This window comes from Bubalus kerabau, chromosome 8 (genome assembly GCF_029407905.1).
Source record: "Bubalus kerabau isolate K-KA32 ecotype Philippines breed swamp buffalo chromosome 8, PCC_UOA_SB_1v2, whole genome shotgun sequence".
Taxonomy (NCBI): domain Eukaryota; kingdom Metazoa; phylum Chordata; class Mammalia; order Artiodactyla; family Bovidae; genus Bubalus; species Bubalus kerabau.
The window spans coordinates 102,723,340-102,742,500 of NC_073631.1; the positions used below are offsets into that span (position 1 = coordinate 102,723,340).

Here is a 19,161-nt window from a genome sequence, read left to right on the forward strand (position 1 = left end):
ATAGCTTTGTGATAGTTAATTAAATTCATATACTGTAAATTACTGTACCATTGCCCTAATTTTGAGAGGCACATAGAATATGCTGTACTTCATTACTGAATAGTAGATAAGAATAGTCTAGAAATGCGGACCTGGTTTCAAGTCCTAGATCTTTGGCTACTTAATCTCTTTGGTTTTTCGTGCTCATATCCTTTCATAATCTTTGAAATTAGGGGCATTATAATGAACATTTTAAATACAATTTTTTTCTGTTAATTTATATTTTAAAAATTACTAGAAAAAATGAATAACTTATCTTATATTGCAGAAATGGTGATTTCTTGAATCCAGACAAGTTTTATCAAGATCTGAATTTTGAAAAATTGTTTTCTACTCTTTATTATAGACTTCTGTAAATTTTGTCATATGTGTTTATTACATTATTTTATAAAAGTGTATTTTGAGTTTTATTAAACTATAAAATTTTTGTGTACTGTTTTGAGACATTAAAACTCATTTTACATTAATGTATTAGTGTACTTTATTACCTAAGTAGTCTTTAAAAAGTAGTTGTTAATTCTAGTATTTCTGAATTCAAGTGAAGACTTGGAACTAATTATTATTGTTATTATATATTTAATTAACCATTTCAGTAATTATTATTAGTAGTAATAACAAATAATTAAGAAACTATTTTGTTCTCGAGGAGTTTGTATAATATGGGTAGATATACAGGCTTTATTTCAAAATGCCAAACAGTATATAAACAGAAAAAAAAAACCAACCAATCTCTTTTCCTCTGGTTGAGAATATCCTGGTTTATATCTGTTCCAAGGCATTGAAAATGTACCTTAAGTAACAGATCATATTTGGTCTCTATGACAGTGAAACAGAATAAGCTATTTAACAGTTATTTTCCAAAGCCAGATTATCACAAAATTACCTAGCATTTTTAAAGTTTAAAAGAAGTGAACAGCAATGTAGTTTTTGATGGAAAGATGCAGCATCACCCATGATATACTTTAACTGAAAAAATGGAATGTAATTAATTAAGCTGCTTAAGATCAAACTTATCAATTTTTAAGAGGAAAAGGAATATAGTAACTATACCACTGGGACGCAATGCTAACAATGCTACAATATAAGACTTAGTTTTTTCAGCAGAATAAAGGGCAAGAGAAAAATGAAAAAGATGTAAGAGGAGCCTACAGATATATCAGTTAATTGCAGTGTATAATATAACCTTATTTGGATACAGATTCTAACAAATTGCCCGAAAGAGAAGAAGCAAAAAGACAAAACTAAAATCTTAAATAGCATTTATGGGACAGTTGTAAATTTGACCACTGACTGTAGTTTTGATTTTGAATTATGTGGCAAAATACTAATGACATTACATATGTGGTTAATTTTTTCCCTTTTTTTTAAGTGCCATTTTGAGTTGTATACTTAGAAGTGTAGTGTTAACTTGTCTGGTATTTGCTGCTGCCAAGTCACGTCAGTCATGTCCGACTCTGTGCAACCCCAGAGACGGCAGCCCACCAGGCTCCCCCGTCCCTGGGATTCTCCAGGCAAGAACACTGGAGTGGGTTGCCATTTCCTTCTCCAATGCATGAAAGGGAAAAGTGAAAGTGAAGTCGCTCAGTCGTGTCCGACCCTCAGCAACCCCATGGACTGCAGCCTTCCAGGCTCCTCCGTCCATGGGATTTTCCAGGCAAGAGTACTGGAGTTGGGTGCCATTGGTATAGACTTCAGTCTAAATTAAGTGGACAGGAAGAATGCATGGAGATCTAAATGATACAAAGTTAATTGTAAATGGTTAATATTGTAGCTAGGTGTTAGGAATGTGGAGGTTCATTATACTTGTTTTCTCTTTTTTCACTTATCTGTTTAAAGTTTTCCAAGTACAAAGCTAAAAATATTACAAATAGACCACTTTGTCTTTAGGCTAAGATTTATTTAGTTTTTCAGTTTTTGCTACTTGTTTACCAAATTAATAGAGTTGCTTAAGTGGTCATGTTTTTGATTTTCACTTGCTGACTGAAGACTTTTGCCAAAAAGTCCATTTCATTTCATTTCATCCAGTTCATTTCATTGAGATTAAAGCCTTGGCATCATTTAAACTTGTTAATATTTTGATAATAGCTTTCTGACTACATATGTGTTACATCATACATCTGTTAAGTGTTTATTTTCTTTTATCACTCTTAATGTTACTGTGAAGAGCAGATGGTTTTCTAATGCACTTTTTTGGTAGTTCTTTGGGGTTTATTAGTCAATTACAGTTACACACTGTCTTATTTTGTGTGTAACTCAAAATATACACAAACAAAAGGTTGAGAAGAGATCTGAATTTTGAACTATCAGGAGAATATTATGAAGTACTATAATCTAGTAACTTTTCCTCCATGTGCTATTTTTCTAAATACATTTCTAGCTCTGGCTGAATTCACAGAAGCAGATGAAGCAATGGCAGAGCTTGCAATTGCTGACAACGTTTTCCTGTTCCTCACTGAATCTGTAGTGGTCTCAGAAAACTTCTATCAGGAGGAATTTTACATTCGTAGAATCCACAATCTCATTACAGATTTCTTGGCACTTATGCCAATGAAGGTAAGTGTAATAATGCAGGGTGAGTAAGAGTGGGAGAAGATAATATAAGACTCATTAACTGAGAACAAACTAAAAGGAAGTAATATTTGAAATTGAGAGTGGTTTATAATGAGAAAGTAGTAAGCAAGTGAAAATGCTTCTGTGGGCAGAAAATTATTAACTCCGTGCTATCCTGAGGAATCAGTGTTAAGGTTGCCTTATTTAATGCTATTTATACATGATTTGGAAGATGCATAGTGGAGAATCTCCAGTTTTATAGATAAATGTTTAAACACTTAATTGCAGTGTGTAAAATGGACCTCCACATACAGGTAATGGGTTTAAGAAACTAATGCAAAGGTTAGTTTTTCTGTAATTTTTTTTTTTTTTTTTTTAAATAATAAGGCCCATGTGCCCTGCCCACCTCTAGTGTGAGGTTACATTTAAATAAAGTGCTGGAGCTATAGCTTTGTTCCAGAAAGGGATTCTTAGAGCCATTTCAGACAATTCCTTCATAGCATATTTCTGTGTGCCATTTTGTGCCAAGGAAGTGGTGGCAGGAAGTACAAGAGAGAGTCGAGTTCCAGTTCAGTCGCTCAGTCATGTCTGACTCTTAGCAACCCCATGAATCGCAGCATGCCAGGCCTCCCTGTCCATCACCAACTCCCGGAGTTCACTCAAACTCATGTCCATCGAGTTGGTGATGCCATCCAGCCTTCTCATCCTCTGTCATCCCCTTCTCCTCCTGCCCCCAATCCCTCCCAGCATCAGGGTCTTTAGCAAACAAAGAGTTAAGTGCTTACTCATCCTATGATAAATCAAGTGTTCATTGAATTCCTCCTGTGTTCCAGGTAACTATGCTAGGAATTGTGAAGAAGACAAATAAGTAGGAGACTCATTCCCTGCCAGCAAAGAATGTATATATAGTCTAGTTGGAGAAATAAGATACACACAGAAAAATATAGATAGTAATAGGAAGTAAACGAAGGTGTAGACAGTAAATTGCTGTGGCTTTTTAGGCTAAGGATAGCTCACTTAGACTAGAATAGTCAAGGAGAATTTAACAGATAACTTCAGACCTCATCAGCCTTGAAGGACATGATAGACTGACATGCTGAAAATTTTGAGTAGAAAGAAGTGTTTTCATTTTATATTTGTGGAAATGAAGCTTTAGAAAAGGTTAAGGCTTTAACTTTTTCCTAATTATTAGTCTAGACTAGTATTGACTGTAGTATTGGTACTGGTAGTCACTAAGTAGTGCTGCTGCTGCTGCTGCTGCTAAGTCGCTTCAGTCGTGTCTGACTCTCTGCGACCCCACAGATGGCAGCCCACCAGGCTCCCCTGTCCGTGGGATTCTCCAGGCAAGAACACTGGAGTGGGTTGCCATTTCCTTCTCCAATGCATGAAAGTGAAGAGTGAAAGTGAAGTCGCTCAGTCGTGTCTGACTCTAGCGACCCCATGGACTGCAGCCTACCAGGCTCCTCCGTCCATGGGATTTTCCAGGCAAAAGTACTGGAGTGGGGTGCCATTGCCTTCTCCGCTAAGTAGTACTAGGAATGCTAAATGTTCAGAATCATTCAACCCAGTGAAGAAGTGCCCTGCCCAAAATGTCAATAATTGAGAAACACTGTAGTTAAAATTATCTATAGTGGGAATTGCACTGAGTTTTAAGATCTTAGAAATCATAGATAATATAATATTGTAATAAAATTCCTGGTATATTCATTTCCATGACTAAAGTGGAGTTGATATTTAAACAACATTTTTCTTTTATGTAATAACTTAGTTGCCTGATTTTCTGTTTCATTATTATCAACCCATGTAATAAATTTATATATGAACTGCCTGTAATAAACTTCATAGGTGAAGCAGTTGAGGAATCGGGCAGATGAAGATGCTCGAATGATTCACATGAGTATGCAGATGGGGAACGATCCCCCCATTTCGCTTAGAAGGGATCTGGAACACTTAATGCTCTTGGTAAGTTGTTATATTGGGTCATCATCTCCTTCTCTCTGTTACTTTTCCCCTAACTTTGGAAAATTTCAGATCTTTTTTCCCTAACTTTGGAAAGGTTCAGGCTTAATATCTTAAACATGCAGGTGAATTCAATAAAATGTAACTTTTTATTTAAAAGTAGTTTTTGAGTTACAGACATTTTCGCACAGTTTTTGTTTACACTTTGCAGATTGGTGAGCTGTATAAAAAGAATCCTTTCAATTTGGAACTTGCCCTGGAATACTGGTGTCCGTCAGAGCCTCTTCAGACTTCCACTATCCTGGGTTCTTATCTTGGGGTGGCTCACCAGCGACCCCCTCAACGCCAGGTGAGCTCTTGGTTTTCCTACTTTTTACCTTGGAAATCATTAAAACATGAACAATGGTATTTTCCTCATGTTATTGCTATTCATGCAAAATGAACACTTGTAACCTTTAGGTGTTTATACTTATTTAAGGAAATGGAAACTCTTAAATTGATCTGATCATTTCAAAGTTTATACAGTCAGCCTTTTATTAGATGCTAGCTACGTATTGAAACATTAGATGTAGAAAAGTGTCTAGTTTCATTGTGAGTCACTAAATAAGTGTGTGACTAAATAAGTGACTAATTAAAATGAATATTTATTAGCTTATTCTGTCCTCTATAGACATAACAATGAATATCTATCTTTCTTAGCAAGTTGGGTAAGATAGGAGAGGTACAAATACTGAAGGAAAAAGGCTTAGAAGTTATAATTAATGCCAAAATGCCTATGAGTCAGTAGATAGTGTAGGAAAAAGTTCATTTTCTATCCTGTATTAACTTTTAAAATATGTTATGCATTAGCAAATCAGAGGGATTACCATATCTGTCTTCATCTTTTTGGGATTTTCTATTTTAAATGGCTTCATGCCATGTACTATAGTTTTCATTTGTGCTAAGAGGCAAAGGTCAAGACCCCCTTTTTTAAACTGTATTTCTTACATTTATTGTTTCACTTTTTTCCTCACTTAAAAAATATATTTCAGGGAAGGATTTATTAAAATTCTTTAGAGATTAAAATAATTTCCATTATGAAGATTTTCAAACATATGGGAGAATAATTATAGTGAACACCCAGTATCTTAATTTAATAGCTGTTAACATCTTGCTGTGTTTACTTCTGCTCTTGTTATTTCTACTGCTTTTTTTTTTTTTTTTGCTGGGTTATTTTAAAGTAAATTATAGGCAGCATGACTTTTTCACCTCTCATTGGTTGTTAATATCTCTTGAAAATAAGGATATTTTTCTATATGATCATAAGATCATTGTTAAACACAATAGATTTAACAAAAATTTCCAGAGATGTGTGACATTTTTGGTTTGGGTTCCAACTAATTAGTCTAAGTAATATATTTAGTTGTTGATAATAGATTTAAGGCTTAAGCAGGAGAAAAGAGAAACCTAAGAAGTGAACTTAGAGAACAGTATAGAAACATATATCGGCAAGAAGTTAAAACAGTATGTTTAGGTTACTGTCAAAAATTCTTCCAGGATCCTATATCTTCGTATTCAGTTTTCGTGGGGTTTAGGAACTCTGGGTTCTAAGCGTATCTTTGAATTTGCTGGTTAATTTTAGATGAGTAAATTCTTCAATTGTTTTACATATTTAGAATATGAGCAGTCGTTCGTGTTTGTGGCATTTAGATGTACGTTGGGTTCACAAAGATATTCTGTAGTTGCATTAAATTACTAATGATAAACTTGGAAATGCAGTTTTTCATAAATAGAATTCCAAATTATTTTGTCTTGGGGAAAGTTAAATGAGAGTACTTAGTTTTGGTTCATATGTAATCTTTATTGGCTACTCCATGTTGGCTTAAAGTTAAGCTATGCTTTATGTAAACTGTTGGCTTTTCCGTATTTCAGGTTGTCTTGTCAAAGTTTGTTAGGCAAATGGGCGACCTGTTGCCTCCAACTATTTATATTCCTTACTTGAAGATGCTGCAGGGATTGGCCAATGGGCCCCAGTGTGCCCACTACTGTTTCAGCCTGCTCAAAGTCAATGGAAGCAGTCATGGTAAGAAAAATCTAGATGTTTTCTAAGTTTGTCATGACATTCAGTATCCTTCTACCTGTTAAAGCATTTGGTTATTTGTGCTGGGTTCTACTGAGCGTATACATTATATTTATAACAGAGAAGCACACTGCTGGCTTTTGTATGATGATGCTTTGATTATGGTCTCAAAGAGGGGAGAGTGTTACCATTTGCTTTATAAAATACAGTACAGTTTAAGAAATGAGGGTTAATATGCATTTTCAAGAACACATCTGGTGCTCAAAGCAGGATATGTACCCTTGCCACGTAAGTTTGATTTCTTTAGTTTATCTTCAGAAGTCCGTGTTTTCAAAATTTCTGTTCTTAGTTTTTCTCTCAACTTTTTCCCAGTTTGGTCATTTAATTTTCAGATTTGAGTCTGGTTATACCAAAAAAAAAATGTGTGCATCCGTCATAGCTAAGTCGGTAAAGAATCTGCCTGCAGTACAGGGGACCTGGGTTCGATTCTTGGGTTGGGGAGATCTCCTGGAGAAGGAAATGGCAACCCACTCCAGTATTCTTGCCTGGAGAATCCCAGGGACCGAGGAGCCTGGTGGGCTCCAGCCCACAGGGTTGCAAGAGTAGGACACGACTTAGTGACTAACCACCAACTACACCAAAGATAGTGCAAAAGGGAAGAGAAACAAATATTTATTAAATATCTGTCAGGTAGATTACTTTCATTTTTACATTTGAGGAAACAGGTTTAGCAAAGTGAAGTAGTTTAAGGTCACAAGGCATAGGCAAGCCATAGTTGAGATCTGCCTGACTCCAAGACTGGGGTTTTGACCATTTTGTTAAGGCTTCTTTGTCTTGTCTGCTAGGCTTTTATTCTCAGTGCTTAGTATGTACTAGAGTACTGTAATCTGCAAATCAAGATTGTAGTTCTCTCTCTCTTTGGGAATTTAATGTAAGCTCAACATTTGGGAACTGGTCATGGGAAAAGCATCCCTGAATAGTTACATGACAACACGGAGAAACGTCCTGGATTAGAAGTAGGTAACTGACATTCAGGGCTTCCTAGGTGACTCAGCAGTAAAGAATTTGCCTCCCAGTGTAAGAGATGCAGAAGATGTGGCTTCAATCCCTGGATCAGGAAGATCCCCTAGAGGAGGAAATGGCAGTCCACTGTAGTATCCTTGCCTGAGAAATCCCATGGACAGAGGAGCCTGGTGGGCTGCAGTCCATGGGGTTGCCAAGTACTGGCCATGACTGAGCACACATGCAGGGCAGGGCAACTGACATCCAAAGTAATTTACCTTTGTACTTGCATGGGCACTACCCATGTCTTAGTCCCAGGGAAAAATTAATCCAGACTTCTAGTTTACAGAGGATTTCTAACCGATTTTCAACACACAACATATCTAGGACAAAGGCAAACAAAATGTATTGTTTTATGTTTATTTTCTCCCTCCATTTCCAAGCAGGTACTTAGACAGTTTTGTAAGGACATTCTGTGCTGTGTTTCTTTACAGTTGAAAATATTCAGGGAGCAGGTGGCAGTCCTGTTTCCTGGGAACATTTCTTTCACTCCTTGATGCTTTACCACGAGCACCTCCGGAAGGATCTTCCGAGTGCCGATAGTGTCCAGTACCGTCACCTCCCTTCACGCGGTATCACCCAGAAGGAGCAAGATGGGTTGATTGCTTTTCTGCAGCTGACATCTACCATCATCACTTGGGTAGGTAACCCACCCGCCGCATGTGAATACCGTGTAATTTTATTTGTATTCTAACACAGTGGCATTTTAAGGAGCCCCCAAGTTTTCATATAGTGCTTAAAGCTTATAAGCGATAAATTTAGCATTTATATTTGGCATTCTGTTCTTCTAAGTTGTTTGTTTCTTCACCTTTAAAGGGTGTGGTATTCCCTGCTTACTGCCAGAAGCGGGTATGAAAATAATAGCCTAATCGTGTTGTTTGTATTTTTAATGTTGAACTGCACGAGCTATTTATATATTTAGGATATTAATCCCTTACTGGTCATTTCATTTACAAATATTTTCTCCCATTCTGTATATAGGTTGTCTTCATTTTGTTAGTGGTTTACTTTGCTGTGCAAAAGCTTTTAAGTTTAATTAGGTCCCATTTGTTCTTCTGGTTGTTTCTGTTATTCGCTAGTGCAAAGCTAAGTTCCTTTGGCTGACATTCTCTCAGAAGAACAGGAATAGTGTCTTCTAACTTTATTGGTTTTTCCAATAATGCTAAACATTATTCAGTCAAAACATAAAGTTTGTAATTATTTACTGTTAATTAAATTGGAGTGATACTTGGTACTCTGTGTGTGTGTGTATGTATTTCTATTTTTTTTCTCAGAAAAGGACAAGGCATTTTTCTCATTTATATATGACATTGTTCCAGAAAGGATTTAAAATGCCTAGGTAAGATTTATGTGACCCTGGAAGATGGTTTATCTCCGTTTGTATATATTGTTTTCTAGTCTTAGAGCTGTAATTCAGTAAAGGCTATTTTTCCCTCCATTTTTTTATATTAACTGAACTTGTGATCTGATTTGATCTACTGGTAGAGTTCAAGCATTTGCTCTGTTTTAGTACGTGTTAATTGAGCCTGTGAATACTCAGTGTAAGTGTTAACAATTTTGATGATTTTACTGGTCATTTTTCTTAGCTTTTAAACATGCAAAGCTGTCTTGATCTTTTTGTATTCAATTCACAGAGTGAAAATGCTCGTTTGGCACTCTGTGAGCATCCTCAGTGGACACCCGTGGTGGTGATTCTGGGACTCCTGCAGTGCAGTATCCCTCCTGTACTAAAGGCCGAACTACTGAAGACGCTTGCAGCGTTTGGAAAATCTCCTGAAATTGCTGCTTCTCTCTGGCAGTCATTAGAATATACTCAGGTAGTACTGTGTGCTCTCTTATTTACATTACTGCAGTTTGGAAGTGAGTTTTGATACTATTGTACAAGCAAGTGCATCTGTTTGAAACTTAGAGTACACCGTGAACTTCCTGAATGGAAAGTTATGATTTTGGTACCAAGCGTAACTTCAGAAACTAATAGGCTTGGATTTTTCTCTTGGATCAGTTGACAACTTTACTGGGTTACCAGAGATTGGTTTTTTCTTAAGACTTTGTTATTCAGTGTGTGTAAGATTAATAAATGGACAGAATTCCTCAAGTCTGTCTTTGGGTACCAGCCTGCAATAAGCCTTCAGAAGTCATCTGTACTCATTAAATGTGGGGGATGCCTAGTTTTCTTTTTAACTGCTTCCTTCTGTGACCCTTCCTGTCTTATAACAGTCGAGTAAAGTGTCTTATCAATTCTTATTTCTTTAGATATAAGCCCTATTGGAATTTTTATGTCAAGATGGACTTATTCTATAAATGATGGAGTAAAAAAAGGAAAATAAGAATGTGTTCTATAGAGATAGTTCTAGGAAAATGGTTAGGTGGAACTTGCATTTGTCTTCAAAATAATATGACATAAGGGAGACGGTGATTCTGACACATTGGTAGAAGCTACTGTTTTGAAGCAGCATTCTAGTTGATTTCTAACATATGTGTCTTGAAGATGTTAATGATACTTTATAAAAATGAAAATGAAGAAAGTTGATATGTGCGGGGACGCTGGGCCACTTTTCTTTCAGTATTGATACTTCATTTTTTTCATTCAGAAGCGTGTCAGCACTTATCATTGTCCTCAGTGCTTCAGTTCAGTTCAGTCGCTCAGTCGTGTCCGACTCTTTGCGACCTCATGGACTGGAGCACGCCAGGCCTCCCTGTCCATCACCAACTCCCGGAGTTTACCCAAACTCATGTCCATTGAGTTGGTGATGCCATCCAGCCATCTCATCCTCTGTTGTCCCCTTCTCTTCCTGGCTTCAATCTTTCCCAGCATCAAGGTCTTTTCCAATCAGTCACTCTTTTGCATCAGGTGGCCACCGTATTGGAGTTTCAGCTTCAACATCAGTCCTTCCAATGAATATTCAGGAATAATTTCCTTTAGGATGGACTGGTTGGATCTCCTTGCAGTCCAAGGGACTCTCAAGAGTCTTCTCCAATACCACAGTTCAAAAGCATCAATTCGTTGGCGCTCAGCTTTCTTTGTAGTCCAACTCTGACATCCATACATGACCACTGGAAAAACCATAGCCTTGACTAGGTGGACCTTTGTTGGCAAAGTAATGTCTCTGCTTTTTAATATGCTGTCTAGGTTGGTCATAACCTTTCTTCCAAGGAGTAAGCGTTTTTTAATTTCATGGCTGCAGTCACCATCTGAAGTGATTTTGGAGCCCCCCAAAATAAAGTCTGTTACTCTTTCCACTCTTCTCCCATCTGTTTGCCATGAAGTGATGGGACCAGAGGCCATGATCTTAGTTTTCTGAATGTTGAGTTTTAGGCCAGCTTTTTCACTCTCCTTTTTGACATTCATCAAGAGGCTCTTTAGTTCTTCACTTTCCGCCATAAGGGTGGTGTCATCTGCATATCTGAGGTTATTGATATTTCTCCCGGCAATCTTGATTCCAGCTTGTGCTTCATCCACCCAGCGTTTCTCATGACGTACTCTGCATATAAGTTAAATAAGCAGGGTGACAATCTACAGTCTTGACGTACTCCTTTCCCGATTTGGAACCATTCTGTTTTTCCATGTCCAGTTCTAACTGTTGCTTCCTGACCTGCATATAGGTTTCTCAAGAGGCAGGTCAGGTGGTCTAGTATTCCCATCTCTTTTAGAATTTTCCACAGTTGATTGTGATCTACACAGTCCAAGGCTTTGGCATAGTCAATAAAGCAGAAATAGATGTTTTTCTGGAACTCTCTTGCTTTTTCGATGATCCAGCAGATGTTGGCAATTTGATCTCTGGTTCCTTTGCCTTTTCTAAAACCAGCTTGAACATCTGGAAGTTCACGGTTCACGTATTGCTGAAGCCTGGCTTGGAGAATTTTGAGCATTACTTTACTAGCATGTGAGATGAGTGCAATTGTGCAGTAGTTTGAGCATTCTTTGGCATTGCCTTTCTTTGGGATTGGAATGAAAACTGACCTTTTCCAGTCCTGTGGCCACTGCTGAGTTTTCCAAATTTGCTGGCATATTGAGTGCAGCACTTTCACAGCATCATCTTTTAGGATTTAGAATAGCTCAATTGGAATTCTATCACCTCCACCAGCTTTGTTCATATTGATGCTTCCTAAGGCCCACTTAACTTCACATTTCAGGATCTGGCTCTAGGTGAGTGATCACACCATCGTGATTATCTGGGTTGTGAAGATCTTTTTTGTATAGTTCTTCTGTGTATTCTTGTTACGTCTTCTTAGTATCTTCTGCTTCTGTTAGGTCCATACCATTTCTGTCCTCTATCAAGCCCATCTTTGCATGAAATATTCCCTTGGTATCTCTTCTTGAAGAGATCTCTAGTCTTTCCCATTCTATTGTTTTCCTCTATTTCTTTGCACTGATCACTGAGGAAAGCTTTCTTATCTCTCCTTGCTATTCTTTGGAACTCTGCATTCAAATGGGTATATCTTTCCTTTTCTCCTTTGCTTTTCACTTCTTTTCACAGCTATTTATAAGGCCTCCTCCAACAGCCATTTTGGTTTTTTGCATTTCTTTTTCTTGGGGATGGTCTTGATCCCCTCCTCCTGTACAGTGTCATGAACCTTCATCCATAGTTCTTCCAGCACTCTGTCTATCAGATCTAGTCCCTTAAATCTGCTTCTCACTTCCACTGTATAATTGCAAGGGATTTGATTTAGGTCATACCTGAATGGTCTAGTGGTTTTCCCCACTTTCTTCAATTTCAGTCTGAATTTGGCAATAAGGAGTTCATGATGTGAGCCACAGTTAGCTCCCAGTCTTATTTTTGCTGACTCTATAGAGCTTATCCATCTCTGGCTGAGAAGAATATAATCAGTCTGATTTCAGTGTTGACCATCTGGTGATGTCCATGTGTAGAGTCTTCTCTTGTGTTGTTGGAAGAGGGTGTTTTCTATGACCAGTGTGTTCTCCTGGCAAAACTCTGTTAGCCTTTGCCCTGCTTCATTCTGTACTCCAAGACCAAATTTGCCTGTTACTGCAGGTGTTTCTTGACTTCCTTCTTTTGCATTCCAGTCCCCTATAATTAAAATGACACCTTTTTTGGGTGTTAGTTCTAGAAAATCTTGCAGGTCTTCATAGAACTCTTCAACTTCATCTTCTTCAGCATTACTGGTCAGGGCATAGACATGGATTACTGTGATAGTGAATGGTTTGCCTTAGAAAGAAACAGATCATTCTGTCGTTTTTGAGATTGTATCCAAGGACTGCATTTTGAACTCGTTTGTTGACTGTGATGGCTACTCCATTTTTCCTAAGGGATTCTTGCCCACAGCAGTAGATATAATGGTCATCTGAGTTAAATTCACCCATTCCAGTCCATTTTAGTTCACTGATTCCTAAAGTGGCGACGTTCACTCTTGCCATCTCCTGTTTGACCTTGATTCATGGACCTAACATTCCAGGTTCCTGTGCAGTATTGCCCTTTACATCATTGGATCTTGCTTCCATCATGAGTCACATCCACAACTAGGTGTTGTTTTTGCTTTGGCTCCGTCTCTTCATTCTTTCTGGAGTTATTTCTCCACTGATGTCTTGTAGCATATTGGGCACTTGCTGACCTGGAGAGTTCATCTTTCAGTGTCCTATCTTTTTGCCTTTTCATACTGTCCATGGGGTTCTTAAGTGGTTTGCCATTCCCTTCTCCAGTGGACCCACATTCTGTCAGTCCTGAGTGCTTAGTGCTTCTTTATTCCTGAGATATGTGTGATTGGGTTTAGACATTTCTGTCTTAGATAAGGCTTTTTTTTTTCCTTAAAGAGGATTACACCTAATAGTGGAATTTGCAAAAGATAAAGTATTGACATTGAGTATAATTATTATATACCAGACTATTTATGCCTCCAGCAAGGTCAGGACAGAACTTCTTAACCCAAAACTTCTGTTCACATAAGAGACCTGTTCTTAACAAATTTACTTCTTGATTTTTTGGTGCCAACAGTAGGGCTGGTTGTAAAAAAGACTAGTGTCTTGAACATTGGTGAGATTTCATCCCATAAATCCTTTTAAGGTTTATGCCTAAAATATCTGAGAATAAATTTGTTGAAAACACATCTTGTGTGCACTTCAGAAATTACCAGTTTTCTGAAGCCCAGGTAACTGAAAGTTCTCCCTGAATGTGGACACAGTTGCTCATGAAAGTTCATTGGAGACTTATCAGTTGTCATTTCTGATCGACACTGTAAGACGTACACATGTGGTGGGTGATGTATGTGACTATTACATTATTGAAAGCCACTGATTTTCATTGATCAATGAGGAATGCTGCTAACATCACATTCTTCTTATTATTTTAAGATACTGCAGACCGTTCGGGTTCCAAGCCAGAGGCAAGCTATTGGTATTGAGGTAAAAGTTTCCTTTTAGTTTAAATTCTGTAGTCATGCATTCACATGATTAAAAGACTAAGAAAAATATATTCTTACCGTATTAAGTTTCTGTAGTTTTCAAATTTGATGCGCTTTCATTTGAGGGTTTTCTGTGTTGAAATGTAGATGAAACTTTATGAAAGAGATCAAAAACACTTTTCGTTTCAGAGCTGGAAAAGTATGTTAGTGGCAGCCATCAAGACTGAAAGTTTGGTTTGAACTCAATTTAATTTGGCTACTTGGGTCAGCTGTGAAGTGTGAATTTACTTGTTTAAGTTTCCTTTTTTCTCTCTGTGCCCACTTCCTCTTTTTTTTAAAGAAACATTTGATATCTGTTTTTAACTTTTGTATCTTTACCTCTAAATAAAAAAATTGTAATGTCTTTGTGGGTCTTTGAGTGTGATATTATACCAGTAGTAATGAGTTAAAGTCTGAAAAATGCTTTGCACTTTAAAGCTAGTGGTTTTATGTTACTGAATTTCCTTTGTTTTTCTTTGGAAGGTGGAACTAAATGAAATAGAATCCCGGTGTGAAGAATACCCTTTAACTCGTGCCTTTTGCCAGCTAATTAGTATCCTGGTGGAGAGCTCCTTTCCTTCTAATCTGGGTGCTGGACTGCGGCCCCCCGGTTTTGACCCTTATTTGCAGTTCCTGCGAGATTCCGTGTTTCTCCGATTCCGTACAAGGGCTTACCGGAGAGCAGCTGAAAAGGTTATGTTCAGAGAAAAACTTTTGTCTCCTTATTTATTTTATTGCTGTTTTTTCTTTTATTAGAGGTATGAGATGCTATGAATTCATTTTCGCTTTTGAAAGTAAAATTTATAATCTTATACTGACATATCCATTGTCTGATTGGTTTAAATGTATTAAAAAATACATTCAAGTGTTAAAACCAAAGCACTGACTCTTTAGTGATCAGTAATTTAATTGATTTGTAACAGAGAAGCACACTGCTGGCTTTTTGTATGATGATGCTTTGATCATGGTCTCAAAGGGGAGACTGTCACTATTTGCTTTATAAAATACAGTACAGTTTAAGAAATGAGGGTTATTATGCATTTTCAAGAACACATCTGGTGCTCAAAGCAGGATATGTACCCTTGCCACGTAAGTTTGATTTCTTTAGTTTATTTTCAGAAGTCCTTGTTTTCAAAATTTCTGTTCTTAGTTTTTCTCTCAACTTTTTCCCAGTTTCCTCATTTAATTTTCATATTTGAGTCTGGTTATACCAAAAAAAAAAAAAAAAATATGTGCATCCCTCATAGCTCAGTTGGTAAAGAATCTGCCTGCAGTGCAGGAGACCCACATTTGGTTCTTAGGTTGGGAAGATCTCCTGGAGAAGGAAATGGCAACCCACTCCAGTATTCTTGCCTGGAGAATCCCATGGACAGAGGAGCCTGGTGGTCTACAGTCCATGGGGTCGCAAGAGTAGGACATGACTTAACTACTGAACCACCAACCATCACCACCATTTAACTGATATGAAGTCATAGTCATTAAATCCTTAATTGAACAAATTTTTACCAAAATTGAACCAAAAATGATATACCTTTGGCAGTTGGAAACACACTATCCTTTATTGGGATGATTTAGGTTAAGGATTGAAATAAGTTTTAACTTGCACATCAATTAATATTGGTTAGTAAGTAGCCCTTCTGGGTTGTGGAGTCTTGGCTTAATGGGAAGGCACACTGTGGTTCATTAGATATATAAGCCTTGGAGAGAGGCCGAGGGAACACTGACGTTTATGCTCATATTTGGTCTCGTAGTACACTCACAACTGAGCTTTTGTATATATCATCTTATGTAATTATAATATTATTGCGAGGCAGGTACTATTAATATTCCCATTTTACAGATGGAGGCTTAGCAAAGTTAAGGAACTTGCCTAAGGTCCAGGACCAAGATTTGAACCTAGGACTCCGATTCCAGATCTAAGCTCATAACCACTAAGCTATGTAAGAGACCCTTGCAGGTTCTGACGTAATTCACGTTAGTCTATAATACTGTTTATTGGTTCACAGAATACCCTCGCAGACAGAATACCTTACAGGGACATTTCTAGTTTATTTTTATAGTTTGCCGTTTTTGAACCTGTTGGGTTTATTTGTTGTATTAATGATTATAAAATAATTTAGTTCATGCTACTTTGGGAAATTAGGAAAATACAGAAAAATATGTAAAGAAATTACATCACCCATAATCTTGTTACCAAAGGAAGGGATAACTGCTTTTATTCTTTTCCCTTTGCATATCTACTTAAATTGAGACAATTAGTGACATTAGCTTATATCCCTTTTTGGCCACTAAACATAGTATTATGAGGATTTTTTTCATGCTATTAAAGATTCTTTGAGAAGAGTCTTTTTAATGACTGCATAATCATTACTTGTATCTCGTATAGCTTATTTTTCATTGCCATATTATTGGACATAGTTTGTTTCTAATATTTAGTCCCAGATAGCTGAAGTTTATTTTTTGTCAGTTGCTTTATAAGTTTTGCTTCTCATGTGGCTAAAAATCAATACCAACAGGGGTATATGTTTTACTAAAGGCCTGCTGCCGCTGCTGCTGCTAAATCGCTTCAGTCGTGTCTGACTCTGTGCGACCCCATAGACGGCAGCCCACCAGGCTCCCCGTCCCTGGGATTCTCCAGGCAAGAACACTGGAGTGGGTTGCCATTTCCTCCTCCAATGCATGAAAGTGAAAAGTGAAAGGGAAGTCGCTCAGTCGTGTCCGACTCTTAGTGACCCCATGGACTGCAGCCCACCAGGCTCCTCTGTCCCTGGGATCCTCCAGGCAAGAGTACTGGAGTGGGGTGCCTTTGCCTTCTCCACTAAAGGCAACATTAACATGTATTTCCTTATTGGATGAAAGCATTAATAGCAGTCATGCCTTATTAATAAAAGTCATTTCAGATGGATAATGGATGCTAACAATTGCAGTCTCTTCAACAAAATGTTCTGATACTTTTTGGCATTTCTTTTAAATATCTTACTTGCTTTTTCTTAAAAAGGTCAGTATGACCTAAGGATTTAGAGCGTTAGTAAGCCACTCTTTTTCTGTGCTTATTATTTTTCACCCATGCGTTTTTATATTTCTAGCACTGCTTCTCTTCCAGCTACCAATGATTTTCTAACATATTACCCTAAGAAAATTTCCCTCAGTTTTTTGAATTTATTTCACTAGAAAGTCTTTTTTGGGTTTAATTTATGTCATTGTATTTTAGAACACTAGCTTGTCACAAAAACAGTGCTTTGGATTGAGATAAATAAATATAAACAGTGTTTGAGGCAGCATATATATTTAGTAATCCTAAAGTCCATTATCATGTGGTGATAAACATTTTTTTATTTAAATAAATGATTTTGAAAAACTTAGAAAATAGAGAAAAATGAGTAATTAAACAAAATAATTTAAAATTAAGATTGTCGTAGTCCTAGTTTTAAAAATCTGCTTTGATAAAATTATATGCGGTGGAAATAATGACTAAAGTAATAATTTTAAAAACCACCATCTACAGTTACTAGACTAAGCCTTATTAAAATTTTATGTAGTAGATATTTTTAAACAGTTTAATTTTACTGTCTGTACAGTTATGTCTGTACAGTATATTTTCTCTTTGGCATAAATATTTTTCCTTAGTGTTACATAGCTTTTAAAAACATTTTAAAGAAAGAGGTGAAGTTGAGGTCATTTGGAGGAAGCCTACCAGTGATCTTAACTTTGGCTAGAGCCATGAACACTGCTCTGGGAATTAGAAGTGCGGGGCTGGACCTCCAGCATGTTGGCTGCCAAGCTTTCTGGTCTCGGGACATCATTCAGTACTCTGAGCTTCACTTGCTTCACCTGCAAAATAAGAGTTGATGAGATGTTTTCTCAGATCCTGTCCAGCTGAGATCCTTAGAGAAACTGAATGTTTGACGCTTTTGGAGAAGTGTTCAAACGTGGTGGTTTTTAATTATAAATTGAAGTAGATTTATGAACTAAATTTATTTATAAATTTTAATTTATAAATGGAATCCTATATGGATAGGTATTAGGTGCTTTAGATTTGTTAACAAAGCTCAAATATCTGCTGTTGAAATGTTTCTTTTTTAGAAATGTTTCTTTTACTAATTCTTTTATACCTGTTTTACCTTGAAAAACTAGCCAGTCCACTGTCCTTTAGCAAAACAAAGCAGAATGAATTGGGCTTTCTGTATTGCTTCGAATAAACAAAGTAGAAAAGGGGCTTCACACATTTTCTGGAGGAACGTGAGAGGGATGAAAAACTTACCCACTCTATCACCTTGAACTGTTATTGTTACTGAAATATTTGTGTTTTTCTGTAGTGGGAAGTTGCTGAGGTTGTTTTGGAGGTGTTTTATAAATTGCTCAGAGATTATGAACCTCAACTTGAAGATTTTGTGGATCAGTTTGTGGAACTACAAGGTAATTCTGTCACTTTCAAACAAAGTGTCAGCTGTTTATAAACCTGTTTATAATTTATAAATTACTATACATAAGATGTAAATTACTTCTGGTTATAAACTAAATTATAATTTTATATGTTTTGTTACATTGTTTTAGTCATTTTGATTGTTCTAAGCAAGAGAAAATAAAGTAAAATTTAACCGAAAGAAAGAGTAAGAACATTGCCTACAGATTAATGAGTTACATATCAGTGTACATGTGAACCAACTACTATGTGCAGATCAGGCCTTGTGGAAATAACCATTGTATATAGTTTGTGTCACTGTCTCTAAATTGAAGCTTGCTTCATTTGTTTAGATATTATTTAATTTACAAATCTCATGTTTCATAAAAAGGGTGTGACAAAAATACTAATTCACCATCTCTTGGACTATGTTATGTTCTATTTAGGAGAAGAAATAATAGCCTATAAGCCGCCAGGATTTAGTCTGATGTATCACCTTCTGAATGAGTCACCGATGTTGGAGCTTGCCCTTAGTTTACTGGAGGAAGGTGTCAAACAGCTTGATACCTATGCTCCTTTCCCTGGTATGTGCCTGAATGTCTCCACAGCTTAACGGTTCTGCTGTTTTTGTCGTGTGTAAATTGAAGCTTTGAAGTAGATGACCTCTGAACTTCTTTTCACCATAAGATTTCCT

General features: G+C 36.9%; 1 protein-coding gene across 2 annotated transcripts in view; it reads left to right on the plus strand.

The window, feature by feature from the left end:
- The window catches only part of NUP205 (nucleoporin 205), an 80,809-nt gene that overhangs the window by 17,197 nt on the left and 44,451 nt on the right, over nt 1–19,161 (plus strand). For both annotated transcript variants that reach the window (XM_055591003.1, XM_055591004.1), the window contains exons 8-17: nt 2,417–2,592; nt 4,435–4,551; nt 4,760–4,897; nt 6,460–6,610; nt 8,104–8,309; nt 9,304–9,486; nt 13,977–14,027; nt 14,549–14,758; nt 18,382–18,481; nt 18,914–19,051. In XM_055591003.1, the coding sequence (XP_055446978.1) occupies nt 2,417–2,592; nt 4,435–4,551; nt 4,760–4,897; nt 6,460–6,610; nt 8,104–8,309; nt 9,304–9,486; nt 13,977–14,027; nt 14,549–14,758; nt 18,382–18,481; nt 18,914–19,051 (1,470 nt within the window). The remainder of the gene's footprint in view (nt 1–2,416; nt 2,593–4,434; nt 4,552–4,759; nt 4,898–6,459; nt 6,611–8,103; nt 8,310–9,303; nt 9,487–13,976; nt 14,028–14,548; nt 14,759–18,381; nt 18,482–18,913; nt 19,052–19,161) is intronic.